The sequence below is a fragment of the Babjeviella inositovora genome (assembly GCF_001661335.1).
Source record: "Babjeviella inositovora NRRL Y-12698 unplaced genomic scaffold BABINscaffold_11, whole genome shotgun sequence".
In the NCBI taxonomy this organism is placed as follows: Eukaryota; Fungi; Ascomycota; class Pichiomycetes; order Serinales; genus Babjeviella; species Babjeviella inositovora.
This window is the reverse complement of record NW_017566848.1, coordinates 143595-167011: the sequence shown is the minus strand read 5'-3', so window position 1 is coordinate 167011 and position 23417 is coordinate 143595. Positions and strand designations below refer to the sequence as shown.

Genomic DNA, 23417 nt, shown 5'->3' with positions numbered 1-23417 from the left:
AAGCTGATCCAATAATTTTAGTAGGTTCCTCTCCGAATACAGTAGCGAAGCAAGATTTTACCCGGAGTCAAAAATTTCGAGATGTAACTTTTGAAAGTGGAAATTTACACCAAAGTAATGCCGTAAACAAAGTTCACGCCTTGAAATTTTTAGCCCCAGGTGAAATCTCGCTTTAAATCCGTTATCCATTCAACTTCCATGAGGTCGTGGGAACATCGCCAGAACATTCCCTTTTACAGCGGTCAAGTAACGCCATAAAGAACATGCGGCGGTGCAAATGCTATTCAGCAGGTTGGAAGTAAACGGTACTGTGTGTTTGCACAGATGATCTAATCTTGAGACTTTAGGAAAAAAAAACTAGTTTTCGGTTAAAGTCACAAAATGAAGCTTCAGTATAAGATAAATACATATATTCCTCAGAAATACTCCTTTCTCCAAAAAGCGAGTTTACTTTAAGCAGATGGGCCTCAGTGATGTGAATATGGACTCTCCATTGGCTGAAACAATAATCGAGGACAAATTCGAGTCCCTGATCAGAGCACACCGTGATTGCTTATATAGAATTGAGGCAAGTAGGTTCTCCAGTGTCAACCTATGTTTAAGCAGTTTTAATAGCTAATCTTTCCCCATGTTTCATAGATCTTAGCAGATAAAGCCGGGCCGATCTTCTTGTTCCCCACCTCGGTACCAAAGATGTTCTTGAGCAACTGGGTCTTGACTTTTTCCTCCGCGTCTTTGTGCTCCGTGTGATAAAACTCCAAAAGCCGACGTGGGGTCTGGAAACGTTTCTGGATCACCACTGCCTTGTCTAACGACACCCCTCGGATGGTCATCAACATGCGAATGAACATTTCTCGCACGGTAGTGCAGTCAGATTTCGCCATCACACTCAGAAAGATGTCGTAGTTATAAACACACTCCGCTTGCGGGTACTCTGTACGAAAGTTCTGGAGAATCTCCAGGTATAACATCTGGGTGCGGATGTTGGAAGGTTTGAGTACAAGAAGCGGTTTTCCTTGGTACGCCTTGATGATGGTCTGAGTTAAGCGTGCCAAGAACCAGATCGTGTCATCGGCGTCCTTCGAGCGCTTCACAAAGAACTTGGATGTGGTCATGGTCATGGAAATGGCCGTCTGGATCGCCTCTATCATCTGGGTTACCTGTAAAGAGGCAATCTCTTCGATCAAGTAGAAGCAGTTCTGGATTCCCGTGCGCTTCAATCGTGTCTTTTGTTCAGAAAAGCGGCCGTCCCGGATAGACAGCGCCAAATCGTCCAACCTCTTACGCTCCAAAATGAAGTCAAGCACACATTTTTCCCCATTTTTGTGTTCCGCTACCCAAAGGCAGTCTCCCACAGTTAGCTGTGTGGAGTCACAGTCAATGCCTAGCTCCTTGAGCTTTTTCGTGAAATAGTCGCGTTGGCCCATGCTTCGGATCTCACGGTTATCCACGAGAAGTTTGACCGTGTAGTCATCGCTACGCCAGGTTGTGTACCGGGTGCTTCCGAACGATTGATAGACGCAAGGAGACGTAGAAGTAAATGAGGGAACAAGAGGTTCGGGTGCGGTTCCGGAAAGGGGGGCAAAAGCTCGGGTTTGATGCGAAACGTTGCTTTTGAAAGAAGGGCGTGGGGGGGTATCCCAGAGACCGTCCAAAGGATTTTCTATGGGCGGGTTGTCACGAGTTTTTTGATTGCATGTTTGGTTTTTCTTTTCGGTTAGTTCAGCAGGTAATATATCGCTAGCTGGGACTGGATCTTTCTCTGGAAATTCCTCCGACACACAGGCCAAACTCTCAGCAAGCTCTCTTCCCTCCTCGGTCAAATAGTAGTAAACCGGCCTTCCGGCACTCTTCACCAAACCCTTGTTGATGAGCGTCTTCATGGAGTTCCATGCCGAGTAAAACTCCTTGGTCAGGGCATTGCTGTCGAATGTGGCGGTACAGAAAGGTGAGGCCTTGCGTGACAACTCGTCGCGAAGCATTCCAGTCAGTCGCAGATCATATTTGAGCAAGGCAAGGAGCATGGCATAACCGCCCGAGTGCTTTTTGGGAATGTAAGTTCTGGCTTTCCTGGTCTTCTTTGGCGCCGACTCTTCGTCAAACGACTGCTCAAGCTCCTTTTCCACATCGCTGTGTCGACGTTTCGGCTTCGGCACACTGGAGACTTCCCGGAGAAACTCGGGGATATCCACGACACCCGTCTCCTTGCAGTGTTTGCTGAGCTTCGCGGCAAGGTTCTCCACGATTTTAGGACCGATCCCCTTGACTGAACGCAACGCCTTCTGATCTATCACCGGTCCCGGATGGCGCTTCAAGTTTTCTGCCGCACGGCTGAGTGTGTGGCCCATTTTGCTGCCCGTGAGGGCCAAGCGGATGGATTCGTCTTCGAGCCATGGTACGAAGAGGAGCTTGAGATCGCGTGGGAGTTCCATAGAACTGTCTGCAGTCGTGGTAGGGAAATATCTTAGATAATTGCCTTTTGGGGATTCAGCAAATAAAAAAAATAACTTGGAAGAGTGAGGAGAAAGGAAAAGGGTAGAGATAACTCCGTGAGAGGAGAGTTGATTTGAGACCTGTTTTGTAATCTTTTCACACGCAGAACGCGCTTTTCGCGGGGGAAAAAAAAAAACAGCTAACTTTTGAGCTACTCCGTTCGTTATTGCCTATGTTTAAGTAATTGAAATGATAGGGTCAATCAAATTAAATCTCTGCTACTCTAATCTGAAGATATTCTCTAAAAGTAAATTTCATATATACTATTGCTGTGTATGGATAAACTTTTGTAAGTGCAAATAGAATCTATAGGATACAAAATATAACTAACCCTGATAACATAAGGACGAGCTTTCCCGAACCTCACCGCAGTTTTAATGTCGAATCAGCGATTCTTGATTTTAGTACATACGGTAAAGTATATAGCCAGAAATTTTTCATTAACTATCGCGGCTGAACTTATATCATGGCCCTTGCACATTCTACGCATTGTTCACTTATCTGCTCAATATTAGCTCTATAATTACCAGGTTAGAATACGAGACTTAGTTGACAGACTCCTCAGAAATGAACTTTTCGCAGTCCAACGCAGCCATACAGCCGGAACCGGCGGAAGTGATGGCCTGTCTGTAGATCTTGTCCTGAACGTCACCGGCGGCGAAGACACCCGGAATGGTGGTGGAGGCGGTGCCTGGGATGGTCTTAATGTACCCCGTTTCGTCAAAGTCCAACTTTTCGTTCTTGAAGATCTCGGTGGCTGGGTTGTGGCCGATGGCGTAGAACAAACCGGAGACTGGCAAGTCTCTGACCTCCTCGGTCTTGACATCCTTGATGGTCAAAGCGTTCAACAACTTGCCATCACCCTTGGCCTCTAACGAGACGGTTTCGTACAAGATTTCAAGCTTCTCGCATGCAGCAACTCTCTTGGCCATGATGGAGGAGGCTCTGAGGAAGTTCTTTCTTACGATCAAGAAGACCTTGGAGCCGTACTTGGTAAGGAATAAGGCCTCCTCACACGCGGAGTCACCACCACCAATGACAGCCAACGGCTTGTTTCTGAAGATTGGCACGGCACCGTCACAGACAGCACAGGCGGAAATTCCCTGCTGCCAGTAGGTTTCCTCACCTGGCAAATCCAACCTCTTAGCGGAGGCACCGGTGGCAATAATGACAGCATCGGTGGTAATAGGCGCCTCGTCTTCGTTCCATTCAGTCCATAACTTGAACGGTCTGGAGGAGAAGTCAACCTTGGAAATGGTTTCGGTGATGATTTCAGTGCCGAACCTGACGGATTGCTCTCTCATCTGATCCATCAAGGTAGATCCGTTGATCCCAAGCGGGAAACCTGGGAAGTTCTCGATATCGGTGGTGGTGGTCAACTGCCCGCCGGCAGCGATACCGTTAGCCATCATACCCTCGTACATGGTTGGCTTGATCTCGGCTCTGGCGAGGTAGATGGCGGCGGTGTGGGCGGCTGGGCCGGACCCGATGATTGTGACTTGGTTGTGGACCATTCTGATAAAGGCTGTGGGTTTAGAAGTTCTTAGTTGAAACAACGTGAAGATAACGAAGAAGAAGAGGCGTGGTTAATATATACGCCAGAAAAAGAAACTCGGAAAAGCGAAAAGTTGCAGGCCTTAGTAATGCGTGTGGCCGATAAAGTTCTGGCCGAAAAGTCCACGCACGAAACCGAGAACGGCTGCACGTGCGGAAGGGTGCCCAGAGAGGTGATTAGAAATATGCCAAACAGTGAATTGGAATGGCATAACAAAATGGGGTCATAATAGACTTTTTTAATAGATATTAATTATAATTATATCACCTGGATGGATAAGGGTAGATGCTGATCCAAGAAAGGAGGGGGGATCAGCCATTTTTAATTCACCTGGCTCACTTCTAATACTCTATGTGTGAATTTTCCAATATTGTGGCATATTTCTAGATGATCGATTGGATGGGAATCATTTTTAAAACCAAATGACGTACGTTTCTTGGTTCAGTATCTACCAAAAGTGCTAGTCTGTATGGGAAGCTTACGTTCTATACCTCAATTTGTCATCTCCGGTGCCTGGGCCTGGAACGTTTGCGGCGGCATTAACGCTTGGCATGAGACACCGACTTCTTTTTTCTTTAACACGAGATTACAGCTGTATGAGCCACAGTCTTTTTTCGCAGCCGTATAAAGGGTTATACGCCACCCCACACTACCTCTATCCGCGATGACTCTGCACCGCCACGCCCCCGAGTCTCTAGATCCTATTTTGGGGGACGCAAACGGGTGTGTTATCCTGTAATAAGCCGACTATAACATTCGGATAATTAGATTGAGGGTTGGCCTGGGTTCACCCAGAATAAGTATTAGCACCCGATGTTATATCCCGCGAGTGATATGGTGTGTTACCAGTTGTACTTAATTTGGAGATGGAATTGGAAAACGGCCTAAAAATGATGAACTTTCTCGATATATCGCAGAAGTGCACACATATTGAGCTTATATAATCATGAAATTAGCATAAATTCAGCGCTCAAGAACAAGAGAAGTGGCTGGGGCATGTTCAATGAGTGAAGAACGGCAAACCAGCAAATGCTACACCTTCGCTGAGGTCACCTAAAACTAGCTGTATAGTTATGTTTTAGCCGTGCCCTTACCGTTTATTCAACATGCTATTAAATCTTTTTTTCCAACTTTTGCGTTCGTGTACCGTTTCGGCCCCATATTACTGTTACCCGCCCAGTGGGTTTTCCATTTGAAAAATTCACTATGAAGCGGTATTAATCAGACCCTGTTACACCCTCAAACCACACACTGTCAAAATGGGTAAGGGTAACTTGAAGTTCGGCGGTAAGTCTGGTGTCTTGCCCCCAACACGCATTATTTTCAAGCAGCCATACAAGCAGGCGCAAATTCCGGCTAGAGTTGCGGAAGAGGGCTACGCCGATGACAGATTCGTGCCTAAGCACACCTCTGCGTGGCCTAAGGAGAAGAAAATCGTCAGTGTGGATGAAAAAATCCAGAAGTATGCCCCAGCTAACGGTGCTGCCAAGGCGGCAAAGTTGGCCAATCTCCATTCTTTGCCAGAGCACGAGCAGTGGAAGTTGAAGAACACCGAGGTCAGAAAGGAGTACTATAGACATGCCGTGAAGGAGGAATTCTCCAAGTTGGAGAGAGAGGAGAAGATTGCCGCGCACAAGCAGAAGCGCGTGGAACAGCTCAAGCTCAATAAGGAAAACTCCGAAGACTCCCCAGCCGCGCTCTTGACCCTCCCGACCATCGACAACATCTTGAACCAACCATTGATGAGACAGCGTACCGCTGCGGAAAATGCCACGTTGAAAGCCAAAAGAGAGGCCAACAGATTGCATCACAACCTCCAAACCGCGGAATACCGCGCGCAGAAATTGTTAAGGTTGTACAACTCCAGTGACAGCTTCATCGTAACCGCCGAGGATTTGGACCTTGCGATCAATAAGGCGTTCGAAGAAGACGCTAACTTAGTCTCCAACTTGACTCACTCTATTAACTCCAGATTGAATGCACTCAACCCGTTGGAGGAGGTTGTCAGCGAGGCCCATATCATCAGCAAGTTGACCGGTTTGAACGACTCCGGTGACTTGTCCGTTGCCGATATCGATGACGCCTTGTCGGGCCATATGAATTCGATTAGACAACAGGCCTTCGAAGCTGTGAATAAGCAAAGAGAGGCTGAGAAGCCGTTGTACTGAGTGGTTCTGCCTCAGTGTAACTAGCGGGGTAGTGTGTATAAAAGACAGGTAATGAGTGTATATAGTTTTCTCTATCGTGGACGAGTGTAGAAAGGTAATTGTACGTTCTAACTGATTTATTAAAGTTTCAACGTATTAGGATCACTTGACGTCCAGACGGCAGCTATATCATCTCCATTTAGATAATCACGAGTGATCGACCGGCTTAACTTTTGGAGCAATATTCAAACGACGTGATGATTATCGTATTCAAAATTAAACATCCTTTTGTAAACGAATTTGTGTGGAGCTACTAAAATTTAAAGATATTTCCATTCGTTGAAGATATTCTTCCGGGGCATGTGCAAACCTGGTGCATGAAGACGCAGGTTAGAAAAGGTCATAACTAAAGAGCAGGCTCTAGAACTCACACTATCTAAATTGTGTAATTGAATCTGACTGGCTGGTGCCTACTGACACGTTCAAAGGGGAATATAAAATGTTTCTCGCTAAGTCCTTATATGTAGCTAGTATCACGAGTACTGGTGGACCTGGTATCCAATGAAGGCAGCCAATCTAACTAATACCAGCGTACTTGAAGTGTATGACTTGACACGGTCGAATAAAACCCCATTCTAGGGAGAGTGATCTATCATGTATAACTGAGAGAAAACAACTTATTCAAGTGAGTCATCATCCCTGGATATTCCACAAATAGAGCATTATCTCACGGTTAAGGCGTAAGGTCCGGGCTAGCCTGAGGTCCGACCTGCGTTATATATATTTTTTCTCAACTGGCATCTCACAGATGAGCAGAACACACGAGCAACACACAAACAACGTACTTAAAGCGCATAAATTTAGCACAAGTAAAGAAGCCTATAGTATAACCAAACTCACTAAGCAATAGCAGCTCTTATTTAAGCCCATTTGCTCGCTACGCCACGCTCGTTACGCCTGCTATGCTACACGCTCTCCGTTTCTCCACCGCCACTCCCACGCGGCTCGCTAAACCAACGTTCAGCTTCCGCTCGATCCTAGAACAAAAAACTGATTACATCAATGCCGCCACCAAGCGCGGACTTTTACCTGACGTCATTGCCTCCATCCATAGCCTTGATGGGCTACACCATGACTACGCCACGCTCCGCGCCGAGGTCAGCCGCCTTAAGGGTTCCAGAAACACCCTTGGCAAAGAAATGAAGGATAAATCACTCAACCCGGACGTCAGAGCCAGTATAGTGACCCAGCTTGGCCAGTCTAAGACCGTTCTTAAGGACTTGGAGGCTCGACTCAAAACGTCGGAGCACGAATTGTACGCAGTGGCTGACAAATTGCCGAACTTAATCGATGCCTCCACGCCAACTGATGGTAAACCCAAACTCGTCCGCTGGATCAACGAAAAACCGACAAAAACCATCCCGTTATCCCACAGAGACATCGGGGAGAAACTCAATCTCCTCGACTTTATCACTGCTGCCCAGGTTTCCGGCGGCTCCTGGTACTATCTCTTGAACGACGGTGCCTTGCTCGAGCAGGCGCTTATCCAGTACGCCATTTCCAAGGCTCGTGCCCATGGATTCCATATGGTTGTGCCACCATCCATCGTCAAACAGTCGCTCGTCCACGCATGTGGCTTCCAGCCGCGCGATCAGGGCGGAGAGCAGCAGGTGTACCAGCTTGCAGGACCAAATGAGGGACTCAGTTTGACCGGGACCGCGGAGATCCCGCTTGCGGGGCTAGGGTTGGGACGCACCTTTGAGAAGGAAGCACTTCCGGTAAAGTATGTCGGGGTCAGCCGTTCCTACCGAGCCGAAGCCGGTGCCAGAGGCAAAGACACCAAGGGTTTGTACCGTGTTCATGAGTTTACTAAGGTGGAGTTGTTTGTGTACTCGACGCCAGAACAATCGACTCAGTTGCTAGAAGATCTTCTCCAGTTCCAGATCGAAATGATTGAGGAGCTTGGTTTGACTGCCAAGGTCTTGGACATGCCATCGAATGATTTGGGTGCTCCAGCGTATAAAAAGTATGACATCGAGGCCTGGATGCCCGGCAGAGGTGATTTCGGCGAGGTAACCTCCAGTTCCAACTGCACCGACTACCAGTCGCGTCGCTTGGGCGCGCGTTTCATCAACCGTGCGGGCGCTAACCAGTTAGACTTTGTACACACCTTGAACGGGACCGCCGTTGCCGTTCCCAGGCTCATAGTCGCCATCTTGGAAAACTTTTACGACGAAGCAACCGAGAGCGTGGCCATCCCAGAGGTGTTAAGGAAATATATGGACGGGAAGGACCGCATTGTGAAGTGTTAATAAATCGGTGTCTTGTATTGTCTCAGTATTCTGCCATCAGTAGAGTGGTTTGTATATAGTCTACGAATCTCACGCATCTAGAAACTTTTACCGTAGCCAGAATAGTTTCTCGCTAGCGCTTTTAGAAACATCACATAGAGGGATAGCTAAACGAACTTACAAGCCATTCATCCATTGCGGTCTACCTAGTATTATAAATCCGTATCTCGACCATGTAGGATGCTTGTTGATTTGGCACCTTCAGCGTCTTTATCTTAGTTTACATAGGTTGCACTAGAATGGTGGAAACTTCTCCTCCATCTCTGGCACACACTTCTCCAACTCGGACTTTTTCAAGAGCATAATGCTCAACTTCGGATCGATCCCATAGTCGTTGAACACGCGTCTGGCATCCGGGGTCATGACCTCACCGGCTTTGTCGTAGGCAAAGGTGCCCTTGAAGAGGGCATGCAGCTCCAAAACCATGTCTTCGTAGTGGTAGTAGTCCATCTCAGGCGCTGCGTTTTCTGCAACCTTCTTTTTCTTCTTCGGGGCGTCGTCGTCATCCATGGTACTCTTGACCATCTCGTAGACCTTGGAGACCACCACAAAGTGGTCAAACGCATACTCCTCATTATGCGCCTCCTCCGCTGCCTGCAACTCACTACTCAACAACTTGTACATCGGTGGCACCACCTCCACCGGCATGTTGATCAAGCGCTCGCTGACGATGAGTCCAACCTTGAACTTGGATTGTGGCAACAAGAGCTTGCGCAAACTTAAATTAAATGCGGTCTGCTTCGCTGTCTTCCTAAGGAGATAGTCGTTGATTGTCTTGACTGCCTTGTTGCTGTGGTGCTGTGTCATGTTTATGACCGAGAGGAGCGCGAAGGGGTCACTCTCCTGGCCGTCGGTCTTGATAGTCGTTCCTATGCAGCCATCCTGTAAGATTAAGTCTGCCAACTGGGAGATATCGAAGTAGTTGGCATCATCACCAAACAACTGACGGATAAAGTTCTTGGTGGCGTGGAAATCCACGGTCGGGTTGAGGTCAAAGTAGTCAAAATCAACGTCTACATTGTCCTCCACCCCCTCTTCTAATTCTTCGTTTTCGGAATCGGTCGACGACACGTCGATTTCGGAATCGGACTCGTCAGCTCTTCTCTTGGCCATTGTGGTGTGTATGTTTGGTTGCTGAAAAGGCGAAGAAAGGAGAAGCCAGAGTCGGTTTATAGCCGCGATTTTTCAACCTGCACCAAACGAGAAAATATTTCCAAGCCGCACAGATATCCAGTATAACTATTACGATAACTGTTTCATTTGCACTGCAGTTTACCTTCACATTGTATTACCACTACATAGCCCTTGTGCTAATTCGGCTGTATCAAATTACCTCTTACTTCACAGTCATTCATTAATATGTCATTAGTTCATGGTTACTCTTCATCCGAGGACGAAACAGATATTCCAGCCCTCGTTTTGGGCCAATCGGTAGATCCTACGCCGGTGGCGGCTGTAGTGGTTCTGGAAGTTGCACGCCCCAGTGCCAAGCGCACGTTTGCTTCCACAGTTTCTACCCACCACTACGACGATGCTGTGTTCAACATCCAGCATCGTGACTTCGACCGTGCACGCGTACAGCCCCAAACCAGACAGCAGAAGAAGCTTGCAAAGCGCCAAAGAGAAAACGGCCCCTTCGGGCACTCCTCGAGCAGCGAGGAAGAACAGGAAATTGTTGATGAAGAAGAGATTGAAGACTCCCTTCCGGTGCTCGAAAGCGACCGTGAAAGCGACGGTGACAGTGACAGTGCCACCACCAAATTCTTTGGGGAGTCCGAGGTGGATTACCTCGGACGAACATATATGCACGTTCCAGTGGATTTCCCGAAAGTACACGCACGCGAGTGCTTCGTGCCGAAAACGTGTAGCTACGTGTGGCGCACGGCACACGCGCGTGGTGTCAATAAACTCCTGTTCTTTCCCTCGGGGCACTTGTTGTTGAGCTGCGGGAACGACGCGACAGTCAAGCTCTGGGACGTCAGCTCGAAAGAGCTCTTACGTGGATTCTATGGTCACACCAAACCCGTGAAGAGCATCGTTTTCAATGCTTCCGGCTCTGACTTTATCAGCTGCGGCTACGACCGTAAAACCCACGTCTGGGACGTGGAGACGGGGGTGCTCAAGCACACGTTCCACACGCGCGGGATCCCCAACGCGGCGCTTTTTAACCCTAATAGCGAGCTGGAACTCATTGTCGGTTGTTCTGACTCCAAAATCTACCACTACGATACGCGCTCGCCGCCTGACTCGCAGATCATCCAGACTTACGACTACCATTTGGCGTCTGTACAATCCTTAGTGGCAATCGATGGTCAGACGCGCTTTATGTCCACCTCAGAGGACAAGTCCGTGCGGATGTGGGACTGGGGGGTCAACGTGCCTGTGAAGAACATCTCGGATCCCGCGCAGTTCAACATGCCGTGTGTTGCACTCCATCCCAAGGGTGATCATGTGGCGTGTCAGGGGATGGACAACAAGGTCCACACGGTGCTGACCACCGGAAAGTATCGCTTGAATCGCCGCAAGTACTACACAGGCCACCAGTCTCAAGGCTACAATATCGGTGTGGGGTTCAGCCCCGACGGTAAGACCTTGATGAGTGGCGATTCTCGCGGTCGCGCGTGGTTCTGGGACTGGAGCAGTGCCAGGGTGGTGAAGAGCCTCCAGGTTGACCCCAAAGGTGGGGTTGTGAGCTGTGTGGCCGCAAACCCGCTGGGCGTCAGTGAGTGTGTCTTTGCTGGTGGGTCTGGCGATATATACTATTATGAGTAAGGAATGAACGTATAACTGAGGAATAGGCGAGCTTCTGGCGTCTCAATCTGGTGTAAAAGCTTGGAGTCTGGAGATGCTGGACTTTCTCGACTCTCATTCAACGCGTATTTTGGTTACCTTTAGATACGGTTAATAGCATGGCTAGAAATACACATCCTGATAGAAAAGTTTAGTGTATACTTTCCAACCAAGATCTTGGAGGCCATTTCCAGTGTTCCAAAGCTGATGGTGGAATTCAAATGGGAAATGCCTTTTACTCGGTAGAAGTTCATTATGTAAATTATTAGCCTGACTTTATTCTCTCCGCTTATGTCCAATAAAGATTATAGTCTGCTTTTCTCTCTGTTCAAACCTAACCTACCATTTTGCATCAATGGCTATCTTTAATGGAGATTCGAGTTTCATTTTTTTAAAGGGTTGAACTGTGGCATATTTTCAAAGATTTCCCCAACTCTCTTTTATGAACTCTTTCGAGATCGTAGTTTTGTAGGGCTTTCCGTGTTAAATCTAGCAGCTAATATCCACTTCTGATTCTTACTTCCAACAGTTGCTGTTTAATATATCAAAGATTTAGTATACCAGTTTTGAACCTACCTGTACGCTATCGATAACTTCACCTACGATACTGGCAATTAGGAAAAGACCTGTTTATGAGTAGAAAGCAATGCACCTTTGCTGAACAAAACAGTTTTCCACAAATCTTACAGCCAACTAAACGATCACCAAATTTGATATTGTTGTGTTTTTTAATGCAAAATAGAAATAAAATAGAGGTAATAAAAATTTAGAAAATAAAAAGAGAAAGATATACAAAACGATAAACGTTGATAAGATTACAAAAGTGCAAGGGGAAACCAAAGTAAAAAGTAGGGGAATGGAGGGGATATGACAAGAGCCAAGACGTTTAAGCCTTAGACTTCTTCTTCTTCTTTGGAGACTCGCCTTCATCACTCTTAGAACGCTTCTTGTCCTTCTTTTCCTTCTTTTCTTCCTTCTTTTCCTTCTTTTCCTTCTTCTCCTTCCTTTCCTTCTTCTCCTTCTTCTCCTTCTTCTCCTTCCTTTCCTTCTTCTCCTTCTTGGATTCCTTTTCTTCGTCAGAGGAGTCCGTGTCAACGTCTTTGTCAGCCGCCATAGTGGCGCCCAACGACAAGGCTTGCTGGATGGCGTCAGCGTTCTTCATTGGTTTGGCACCGGTGTCGTAGAAAGCCAATCTTTCTTCGACCTGCTTCTTCAAGATAGCACCGAAAGCGGTGGTTGGCTCGTCAGAGTAGTTATCAATTCTGGAAGCAATGGAACACTTATTAGCCAAGTATCTGGAGATTCTACCCTTGTTCTTCTGGGAGGCCTTACCGATGAAAGAGGAGTGGTAGATCAACCCATACTTTGGAGTGTTACCCTTGGTCTTCAAGGCTCTGAACAAGGCCTTTTCAGCACCCAAGATCTGGACGGTGGAAGCGGCCTGCTTGGACAAATTGGTCAAAGAGCCGGCATGAGAAATCAATCTGGCACCGACAACTTCACCAATCAACTCAGACAAGTTTGGAGCAACGGTGTGCATCTTGTCGGTCAAGTACTGGTACAACTTGGTTCTGTATTCAGAAATGGAGACGACACGGGCAGCAAAAGTGCTACAGTTCTCCATGTCCTCTTCGGAAATATCCTGACCCATGGAGATTCTGGCGGCGTCAATGACTCTTTGGGCAATGGCGGCGTCGTCCTTAACAACGGCGGCAATGTCGTGCAAAGACTCATCGTTCAAGGAAGCCTTATCCTTAATGAACAAGGCCAACTTGGCGTAGGTGTAATTGTCTGGAGTGATCTTGGCCAACTCTGGGAAGTGCCAGCCGTACCATTCCTTCACTCTCATGGCAAAAGTGTTGATGTCCTTATCCAACTGGTCCAACAAGGCAATAGCCTGGATGATGTGGTTGTCGTTTTTCTGGACAGAGAACTTCACCTTAGCTCTGGAGTAGGCGTGACCCAAACCCAACTGGGCTCTCTCTTCGTCACCGGCGTGCAATTCCTTCAAGATCTTGAACCCGTGGTGTCTGATACCTCTCAAGAAGTCCTGAGCGATTTCAGAGGAAATACAGTCAACCTTTGGGAAGTTTTCCTTGATAGATGGACCCAAGTTCTTATCGGAGATACCCAAGTTGATCTTGTTCTTGGTTGGCAAGTTCAATTCCAATACAGACTTTAAGTAGTCAGAGACCAAACCCTCAGAAACGTCGTTAGCATTTTCCAAAGCCTGGGCGGCACCTTTGAATGGAGCGAAGGAGACCAACTCAATCATCTTGGAAAACTTGGACAAGTCGCTGGCAGCTTCTTGCACTTCCTTCAATCTGGAACCAATGTCATCTTGCTGAATCAAGACCTTGAAAATAGCATAACCAGTAGCTTCTTCGTAAAGAAGATAATCGAGACCACCAGCCATTGTAAATATGAATGTATTCTTAATAAAAGGTTGGGAAAGGAGAAGCAGAAAGGAAGAAATAAGTAGGAGTAACCGTACTAATACAAGGCAGGTCTTTTGGATTTTTCGACTTCCTCATCTCTGAAATTTTTTTTCGCACTACAAAATTTTCTTTTTTCCTCCTGCGCAGAAGCCCATAAAAAATTTTCCTTCCCGATCAGACAGTTTAAGCATAAGTGTATCGACGGGTTGCAGCACCGGGCTGTTCTGTGTATAAGGAGCACGTGAGCATACAAAAAGTGTTTGTATGGCAGCTTGACTATAAATCCGGGGATTGGCTTCGTTTATAGGTACTGGAACTTTCTCGAGCCCTTCTTAATTCTGTAAACATCCTATCAGATTGGACTAGCAATAGTGTAAATCCATCTTTCGTATAGTCACTACCAGGCGCGAAGCTTAGAAATGCAGAATCACAGGTATCCAGTTCAGCCCACTGACCCCACAGGCAAATGAATGTGCGAGGGCCTGAGTTTCTCGATACCATCGAGGACAACTTTTTTTTTTATTCCATCTCTCGTAGTCTCTCTTAAAAATAAAAGCTGTTGAGTGGAGATCCTGGTTTACCCGTAATACGGGGTTACCAATTTGAGCATATTATACCCTAAAAGGGAAATAGGTTCCAGCCCTAGACTACATAAGCACATAGCTATATAAATAGAGGATTATTCCCGTATCCTAATCTCAAATATTGTGTGTTGACTGGCAAAAGTGGAATCATACACATTACTATAGACAAACAAATCCTTTTATGCAAAGCTCAAATCCCAGTCCAACCGCTTGACAATCGAAAACCAATCAATGATTGTGTCCCCGTTTGGATTTTTCGACCACACCTTTTCCATCACACTCTTGATTCGTTGGATATTCCCTGCCTTGCAGTCCTTGTACAATTTCTCGAACCGTTTACGCATGGTGTTCCGGTCAGTTTTCGAGACGCAGTTGATCCCAGCGATGAAGATAGGAAAGCAAAGGGAACTGTTCAATGGCGTGGTTATGATCACGTCAATGTATTTCAACGCATCGTGCAATAGCATCTGAGTCTCCAAGCACGAAGAATTAATTTTGAGGATTGACTGTCTAAGGTGGAGCTTAGCTGTTGCTTGCATCAATTCAAATAAGGTCAACTGCCATTGGAGATTCGCACCACTGATAGTCGCCAAGCTGTTAGCTGTAGGTTTGCATTTGTCGATTTTAGCTTCCAAGATTTTAGATCTTTGCAAGGCGAAACGAATCACATCCTGTTTGTTAATCTCGTCATTCTCCAAAATACTGTGGCCATTGTATTCATGGGTTTCTTCTGGGAATCCACCGAACAAAGACTCAAGTTTAGCAAAGGAATTATCCTGGTTGGGCTTTTCGGGTGGCATGCCGCCGTCGTCCAAGGATCCGTATACCCTGTTTAAGAGCGATGATGGAGACTGGGGTCTCATCGGTTGGAAGCCACAGTTGGGATCGTCATACATCGAGTAGCCAGTCTGAGGGGCGGAGTTATTACGAGGGTCGTTTCCGGTGTTTTTTGGAGAGGTCTTGCTACTAGACGAGGAATTGCTACCACTATCGTCATATTGCAAGGAAGACCGGGTGCTGCAGGTGCTGCCATCCGGTAACCAATGGCTGCCCTTTAAAACCTTCTTTACCTCAAGACTAAACGTGGAAATTTCACCAATGACATTGAATAAGGGTTTGCAGATCCCATGGAGTGGGTTTACGCCCGCCATGCTGTGTGGCTGCATGGCGTTAGTGTGAGAAAGGGTCCTACCGCCCCCTTCAAAATCCAAGTCATCATAGTCTTCAATGGGGAAATATGTGCCCCTCTCACTGATGGAAGATGCCATGACATCATGGTAGGCGAAATTTGCGGCTAGCCACTCCTGGTCTGAATCGCCACTGTTCTTCAAGTGGTGCAACCCTCCGATATTGTTCTTGATCAACGCATACGCCCATGCCAAATACACACTCCACTTCTTGACATCACCATGGCAGATTTCGGCACTGGAGAGAATCAACAAATTCGCTAGCTTGATGATCTGGCTATTGCGCGCGGACGCCTTAGGCGTTCCCGTGGTGTTCGCTTGCTGGATATGCTTTAGGGACATTTCAGTATACCTCCTTCCCTGTGACTCATACTGCTCTCCCCCAAGATGAAAAGCGGACCAAGCGATGATGGCATATAAAACCCCCTTATCCACGTGGGCCATTGGCAAAAAGGTCTTTAAATAGAAGTTCGCTTCCGGCTGAGGGATAATGCACACCATTTTGGCAACCTTGTCTCTGTAGTGTTGATACAATGCCACCCCCACTGGATCGAGCGACTGAGACAACGTTTTAGATACCGAGGGTTGAGAGTATATCGGGTAATCAAACTGGCCAACATATCTTTCCTGGCCAGCATGTTCAGATGGTGGTAGTTGGAGAAACCTGGACATTGGAGAAGCACCCGCCGCCTCAAAACAAGTCCCCTCGGGGTGGGAATAGTCCATGATCCAGGAGAGCGACATTGGGGACGAAGGGTATGATAAATAACAGGTATCAGGGATCTCGTGTGGTTCGTTGATTTCTTCAATTTCCTCAGCTTTCTCAGGAAGGCCATTCACTGCCACCGAATCCTGAACCGGGCCGTTGGACGTGTCAGGTGCGTATTGGAACTCACGCAATAACGATGTTGGCAGCATGTGGGCTGCGTGGTGGTGACCTTTCCTCAAAGAGGTCGAGCCACCCTTGCTAAAATCTTGAAGGTTTAAGGCTGAAGGGGACGGGGTGATTCCAAAGTGAATTCCCTCGTCGTCTGGTTTAGAGTGCAGGTTTGTGCCGCTGTAGAAGAATGGGGAACCAGTCTGCGGATTCAAGAGAGGAGACAAGCTGGGTAAGGGCAGTCCAGTTGTAGCAAAAAACGGAGAAAATAGGGATGCCTCTGGGTTCCCTTCATTCCCACTACCCGGATTTTTCGATCCCGGAACCTTCGTTCTCTTGCTCGCCCTTTCTTTTTCGGGCATTTCATCTGGGTTCTTGATGCTGTGCGCTCGTTTCCGAGTTTTGTTTCCATCTTCGAAGGTTTCCACTTTGCGCTTCAAATCCTGGATCTCGCTCTCTGACATGTCTTTTCCCACCCACACGCATGCTTTGCCCAATCGTTGGCAGTCACCACAGGTTGGCCTTAACTCATCACACTTTTTCTTGCGAATCTTGCATGTGACGCACCCGGACTTGGAGCGTCTCTTGTGAGTTCCGTTGTGGTAGTCGAATGTAGTGGAAGAGAGGCTCGTTGGGGTATCCAGCGATGGGTTTACGTAGAATGAAGACTGGAGGGCCATCTGTGACGATAGATCTGCTTTGGTGGTAATAGGTGCAACAAATATATGGTTTTGTGGAGTTGGAACCAGCAGGGAAGAGGCCGAGTCAGACACTGGGTCCTTTTTTCTGTGACTCTGGGAAGGTGCTTTCTGAGGGGATGCTTTCTGAAGGGATGCTTTCTGAAGAGATGCTTTTTGAGGGGATGCTTTCTGAAGTTTGTCGGTTTTGGCATCGTTATTCACGAATGTCATCAACATCGGGTATGATTGTGAGGGTAGAGGGTTTAGTAAGGTTCTGAGTGTGATTTAGCTGTACCGTGCAAAAAAAAAGGGTAAAGACGGCCTAGATCGATGATTTAATCTTAATTCGTGATGTTGGATATATGTTCGCGATGAACTTTTTGGCTCTTTTTTCTGTTTGTTGGAAGTGTGACGCGGGGATCTGACTAAAAACGGTGCGGGGAGCTGAAACGGCGGCGGAGAGAAATTGGGCGGAGATAAACTTTGACAGCTGTATGACGGAGCGTTATTGGAGCTGCTCGACGGGAAACGTTTTTCAAAATTCTCCATGCAACGACTTTCAGGATATTTAAATCGTCTTACTCTTAATCAGCGTGAAACCTAACGATATTAGGTGCTGTTCTTGAGCTCTATCTTTAATGCGAAACGGTGGGCGGGGGCGCAAGAACAATCTTTCAGTTTCCATATCCGGAAAACGTGCGTCTGTATATGTCTATTTGATGTGCTTTTTAATATAAACTGTCCAACTTTCCAAGTTCTAGCCGGTGCCGTATAATCTTTTATCTCCAGTATCAAAGCCCCGGTACACAGATCACCCTATTAACATCTACAAAGCCTACAAGTTATGATTCGTTGTTACGTAAGTAGGTTTAATTTGGTGCCTGTTCTGGAAACATTTAGGGCGGGCAGTACTGTGCCTTCGAAGAGAGACTAGTAACCATCGTCCTGAGAGCGCCACTCCGTATCAGCTAGGCAAGACGCTATGCTTTCGGATAATTCTAATTGAGGTAAGAAGTAAAAGATGGCTCATATTACCAGAGAAATATATAACGGTGACCTTTGGCGTCGTAACTGGGTTTCTGGCGCCATGACGTGCATGGTCCCTTTTTGATGAGTGATGTTTGCACCACCTGGGGAACAGAGAGTTCGCTGTGGCCGTCTGTGTACCAGGTTTTTGCTCTAGACTGATCAAAGTCTCCAACAGTCACCAGGACGTTGTAGAAGCACATACCTCAATTATAGACAATAAATCGTTCTCGACACATGGCTCTTTCGCCGCGGTCAAGGTACTCTATTCGGCAGTGGCCAATTAGGCGATAAACCCCCATTTTATCCGACAAACGGTTTAATACCCCGATGTAAAGTAGCATTGATGATTCTTTATCCAGTGACGGAATTTTAGGAAATGAGGTGACAAAAGTAGTAAAGGTTTAAGCAAGTGTATGAATTTCGACATCACAAAGTGCACCCTTTTCCCTATGGTATTTCTAGGTTTGGTGGGTTAGGCATGTTAAAGTGTTGGCCCGGGTGGGTGTTGCAGCTCTCGACCAGCAGGTTCTATCTAGGAAGAGCCAAGAAATCATATTTGACATAGATCTCCGAAATCATGGTGCTTCCGCACATTTTATAACCAGATGGGTATACGTCTTGTGGGTAGGATAGCCGATATCAGTGTCAAACCAACAAAACACAGTGTCAAGCTACAGATGCGAAAGAGTAGCTATTTCGAAGTGAACGACGCCCAACAAAGTTGGCACAGTACTACCCATTCCTCATTCTTTTGTCGTTTAAATCTAGCAGACTGGCACTTCCTAGTCCATAGAGGGCACAGCAAGGAATGATGCACCCCGCTCTCCCAAAATATATGACGCGCAGCAAACTTCCCGCATACAACTGTGACGTATAGTAAGTCAGGGCACAGTACTAATATGCTCGCATTCCAACTTTACTAACCACGATATCACCCACTGACAATTGAAGTCTAGAAAGCGAGCGCGTTACATTAAGCAACTCTAATATTTCCAACAGATCGGCAGAATGCGGCACTTCCGAAAGACGTTGCCCTTCGGGTTTCTAATATCACACGGAGTTTTGTCATTGCTCGTGCATACGAGGAATTTTCTGGCTTATAAAAAAAAACATCCTGACGGTCTAGGAGATTTCTTGGAAAAGAAATGTTGCTCAATAAAATGAAACGCCATCTGTGCTATGCCGCGCAGTATAGCGGTTTGTGGGTAATTCACATGTACGGTTTCTGTAGGTTTCTTTTTCCCTAGCTCCCACGCTTATCATATGCAGGCGTTTCTTTTGCGCGTAAATGACTTGTTTTTTGGCCGGTATGGCGCAACCAAGATTAAGCACTGTCTGTTGACACATCTTTATCTCTAACCGATACGCTCGTACATAAATAATTCCGATACGACGCCTTCTTTCTCGGACTTCAGATATATCATAGGATACACCTCCGCTGTACCACTAAAATATCTGGCTCTGATAACAAACAAGTGCGCTTGCTTTACTCCCAGCCATCCAGCCTACACCGATCGAGGTAGCACGCGGTGATAACGCCCTTATCGACAAAAGACCACGCCACCAAACCCACACAGAAAGACCGACCAAAAACATACTCTATTATACCATAACCCAGAAAAGTTTACCCGCTAAGGTGTAACCTATTCGTATAACTACCATGAACGTTGGTCATTCGCAGAAGGTGCACAAGCCCGCTCAACAGCAACCCACCGCCCGGTCCCTCTCCCCCTCTCCCTCCTTCTCGCAACTCGGTAGTGTCTTGTTATCGCAACAGATCAATGTGAATGACTCTTGGGTTCTCTTTGGCAGTGCTAACTCCGGTGAAATCATCATTCCTGCAGTTTTCCAAGAGAGAGGCGAGCTCGAAGCAAAAAAAACCGGCGAGCAGTTCGAATACGAAGAAGACGATGACATTCTATCTTCAAGCTACTGTATTTCAACAAAGTACCCCGAATCACTATTGCATGGCAACCTTGATGAGAGCGACACAAACGAAGAAGTGGCTGTGGGGGAAGACAATGATGACGACGATGAGTTGATTGATACTTTTGAAGAGGTTGCTCTTCAATTATCTTTTCCTAACCATAATGGAAGAGGGTCCTTCTCTACACCCACCAAATGCGGCGCATCTGAGGCAGAACCAGAAGCTACCCCAGTTGCTACGTCAGCTTGCGCGCAGAAAAGAACAAAGGAGGATCTTCAAACTCGCATTCAGAAATGGCAAGATACTGATTTGGTTTTTGATGATGGTACATACTCCCTTATTTCCGAGACTCCCAAAGAATCTGAAGCACCGCCGTTGCTTAAGGGTATTTCACTCCGCAGGCCTAGTTTGTTGGACCAAAGAAGACCCTCAAGGGATGATAATGTTGCCTCGTGGAATGTGAATGATGAGTTGGAGCAGCACGTGGTTACACGCCCTTCCCCCTCTCGTGGCGAAAAATTGGCAGGGGAAGGTACTTCCCACCCCACCCGTTCCAAACGTGTGTACGGTGAGGAAGTTTTGAGAATCTACTCACCCAAGGATATCGCCAAAATCAAGAGAGTTGCGCAAGAATTCTCTACCTCGTTGAATAGGGGCGGTGCCGGCACTGGCCCCGGCATATCTCATCGCCGTCACCACCATCCAAGTCGTCACGGTTTGCACAATATGAGCCAACACGCCCAGCCCGCAAATACTCCGAGGATTACATATTCGTCGCTACTCCAGCAGCAAATGCAGAAGCATTCTGCCATTACGCATCAAGGCTATTTGAATGAATTCTACTCGCCGTGTATCAGAAGTTCCGGGGCGGGATTTGGTTCCTCGTCATGGAATAGATGTGGCGTTGACTCCAGAACTTCGTTTCTCTGGGAAGGTGGTAGGAGGGAAGGCGAATTCGAGATGGATAGCTTTTCCTCATCTATAAGCACCACAACTGCAAGTACGGATCAATATTATTAGTATGAATTGATCTGTCTTTGCAGATGGCTGAGATATCAAATGGACATGAAATTGGACTAAACCTATAATAATAATGATATATTTCAACCATGATAATTACTATAGTTCATATTAGGCGACGCGTGTTAAAGATTTAATCTCGCAGATATTATGCCATTTACCAAGAACTTGTCAACGTTAGGACAGGTAGCCAGTTGTAAAAATATTTATTTCCAAGTTTTTGAAAACTATGTTTACGCTAACATTGGAATTGATTAGTTATAAAATGAAATTATGTATATATGTGAATATCTAATTTCATATAGACACCTCCTTTATATATACCTGTATAATAGCCTTCAAAGATTCTTTAAGCTATAAGGACTATTTTTTTTTAATAACGATGATAATACTGACATAAATATTTGCATATACGAGTAATTAAAAGCGAATATATTGTGGCGTTGGTGCTTCTCTTGCGAGAGGCTAGCTGGTCACGTGTACAAACTATAACCCTTTTAAACCCTGATTAGGTAAATTGTCTCTCTGTCCTTATGTCATACATATTTTATGTATGGGTTGCGGCTCAGATTCCACGTATCGCTTCATGGGCATTACATATTGGTATATTCGACATAAAAATAAGCACCGAGGCGAGACCTCATTAAATAATTTCTCCTTTAGGACGTCAAAGGAAACGCATATACGGTTACGCTAATAGTTCCGATATATATCTTCCGGCCACGAGTTCGAAACTATGGGGAAAATCACATATGGGGCACTCGATGAACGTTAGCCTAACAGAGAGCAGAAGTGTAGCTTTAAAAGGAGTATATAAATAGTGTTTTCCCCATAGCCTCTAAAATACTTTTCGTATACTTTAAAAGAGAAAATTGTCTGTGAAGGATCCCTGCCTCAAGAAAAAGGTTCGCTCATCAGATAACTGCTCACTGGTTCTACGTTTTATCATAGCTCCGAACAAAATGAGTTATGGACCAGCGTTGATGACCTTATCGTTGATCGCATTGATCTTTACTATTCCACCGTTGGCATGGAACATTAAATGCTCCAACATTCCTGCTATATCTCTTATCTCCTGGCTATTCTTGATGAATCTAAACACCTTTATTTCTGCGGCAATATGGCTGGGCAAGAACTACTCGTCTACGTACAGCGGCAGAGGGTACTGTGACATTATCTCCAAGCTTCAGGTGGGTGTGAATGTCGGAATATGTTCATGTGTTGGGGCAATCGCCTTAGATTTATACTTAATTTTGAATGCCAAGTCCTCTTTGCTCTTGAACACCAAAAAGAGGCGCATCATTGAAGCGTGTATGTGCTGGATCACTCCGATCGTTATAATGGCAATTATTTACGTCGTCCAGGATGCTCGGTTTTTGGTATTCAGATACTCAGGCTGCCAGTACTCTCTAGCCCCAAACTGGGTATCGGTATTGATTCTTTCTATACCAATGGTGTTATGGTCTTTGACCAGCTTCGTCTTGGCGCTCATGACAATCATTAAGTTCTTCCAGATAAGAAAGGATGTCAAAGATATTTTGCACTGCACTAATTCTGGGTTGAACTTGACCAGATTTGCTCGACTACTCTTGTTTTGCTTTTTGGTTGTTTGTGTTATGTGTCCCTTATCGTTATATTTCTTGGTTATCGCTATGAATAGTATTGATGGTGGGTTTGACTTCTCTGATATCCACGACAGTTTATTATGGGGAATTATCTTGTTCAAAGACCTGGGATCCCCGAAGTATGATAGGTGGTTGCATATCACTTTGGCGTATCTCACGTTCATCATTTTTGGGTTGGGCGAGGACTCGGTGAAGTTGTATCAACGAGTGGCACGCAGAATAACGGGGGAAAGATTATATAACGGGTTGGCTGAGTCAATAGCGAGACTAAAAAGTTCAGTTCGGAATACGGTTGTGAAATGCAAGACACAAAATCCAAACCATAAAACCGTCAATACGACATTTCACAGAGACCACCAAACCTTGTCACAGGATATGTCGCTACTAAAAGATAATCTTCTTTACGGGACAAAGACATTGGGCGAATCCTCTCCGCATAGAGGTACTGTGGGCCACTGCACAAAAGACGAACTCTACAATGCAATCCACCCAAATGACGAAACAGCATATGACGACGGAGACTACGAGATGGTTTACCATTTGAAATATTTAAGTACTACCAGTAACGAAACACCGTCATATGATACAAGGAAGCAAGGGCCGAATCCAATGATTTCGTTGAAAGCCTTGTCATAGCCATCTCGGCTTTCATATAACGTAAAGGTCTGAATTGCCCCATCCGTGGGTGTTCCAATACTTGACCTTCATAGTCAG

The 23417-nt window shown here is 46.2% G+C and overlaps 10 protein-coding genes across 10 annotated transcripts; 5 read left to right on the top strand and 5 right to left on the bottom strand.

Moving 5' to 3' along the window:
* Positions 1-375: 375 nt before the first annotated feature.
* Positions 376-2499, bottom strand: BABINDRAFT_52767 (uncharacterized protein). The gene has a single exon (XM_019132184.1). It carries the CDS (start codon positions 2430-2432, stop codon positions 609-611), a length of 1824 nt encoding a protein of 607 aa, XP_018983535.1. The 5' UTR covers positions 2433-2499; the 3' UTR covers positions 376-608.
* A 275-nt stretch (positions 2500-2774) lies between these two features.
* On the bottom strand, positions 2775-4011 carry TRR1 (thioredoxin-disulfide reductase). Its single transcript, XM_019129590.1, has one exon. The coding sequence runs from the start codon at positions 4005-4007 to the stop codon at positions 3039-3041; it is 969 nt and encodes a 322-aa protein (XP_018983534.1). The 5' UTR covers positions 4008-4011; the 3' UTR covers positions 2775-3038.
* Positions 4012-5237: 1226 nt separating this feature from the next.
* BABINDRAFT_88472 (mitochondrial 37S ribosomal protein PET123) lies at positions 5238-6463 on the top strand. Its single transcript, XM_019132865.1, has 2 exons — positions 5238-6038; positions 6115-6463. The coding sequence occupies exons 1-2, from the start codon at positions 5308-5310 to the stop codon at positions 6146-6148; spliced, it is 765 nt and encodes a 254-aa protein (XP_018983533.1). The 5' UTR covers positions 5238-5307; the 3' UTR covers positions 6149-6463.
* Positions 6464-7021: 558 nt separating this feature from the next.
* BABINDRAFT_162871 (putative serine--tRNA ligase) lies at positions 7022-8590 on the top strand. Its single transcript, XM_019129589.1, has one exon. It carries the CDS (start codon positions 7395-7397, stop codon positions 8505-8507), a length of 1113 nt encoding a protein of 370 aa, XP_018983532.1. The 5' UTR covers positions 7022-7394; the 3' UTR covers positions 8508-8590.
* A 120-nt stretch (positions 8591-8710) lies between these two features.
* On the bottom strand, positions 8711-9670 carry BABINDRAFT_162870 (protein-transporting protein). Its single transcript, XM_019129588.1, has one exon. It carries the CDS (start codon positions 9657-9659, stop codon positions 8781-8783), a length of 879 nt encoding a protein of 292 aa, XP_018983531.1. The 5' UTR covers positions 9660-9670; the 3' UTR covers positions 8711-8780.
* Positions 9671-9905: 235 nt separating this feature from the next.
* On the top strand, positions 9906-11318 carry BABINDRAFT_172352 (uncharacterized protein; the record flags this gene model as incomplete). Its single annotated transcript, XM_019130882.1, has 1 exon — positions 9906-11318. One exon carries the CDS (start codon positions 9906-9908, stop codon positions 11316-11318), a length of 1413 nt encoding a protein of 470 aa, XP_018983530.1.
* Positions 11319-12033: 715 nt separating this feature from the next.
* SIK1 (snoRNP complex protein) lies at positions 12034-13752 on the bottom strand (the record flags this gene model as incomplete). The annotated part of the gene is made up of 1 exon (XM_019132455.1): positions 12034-13752. One exon carries the CDS (start codon positions 13750-13752, stop codon positions 12223-12225), a length of 1530 nt encoding a protein of 509 aa, XP_018983529.1. The 3' UTR covers positions 12034-12222.
* Positions 13753-14434: 682 nt separating this feature from the next.
* On the bottom strand, positions 14435-17721 carry BABINDRAFT_162869 (Zn(II)2Cys6 transcription factor). Its single transcript, XM_019129587.1, has one exon. It carries the CDS (start codon positions 17337-17339, stop codon positions 14538-14540), a length of 2802 nt encoding a protein of 933 aa, XP_018983528.1. The 5' UTR covers positions 17340-17721; the 3' UTR covers positions 14435-14537.
* A 2070-nt stretch (positions 17722-19791) lies between these two features.
* Positions 19792-21078, top strand: BABINDRAFT_168390 (uncharacterized protein; the record flags this gene model as incomplete). The annotated part of the gene is made up of 1 exon (XM_019130586.1): positions 19792-21078. One exon carries the CDS (start codon positions 19792-19794, stop codon positions 21076-21078), a length of 1287 nt encoding a protein of 428 aa, XP_018983527.1.
* Positions 21079-22040: 962 nt separating this feature from the next.
* On the top strand, positions 22041-22925 carry STE3 (Ste3p; the record flags this gene model as incomplete). Its single annotated transcript, XM_019132183.1, has 1 exon — positions 22041-22925. A coding segment is annotated over one exon (885 nt), but the record flags the coding sequence as incomplete, so codon positions are not given.
* Positions 22926-23417: the final 492 nt, after the last annotated feature.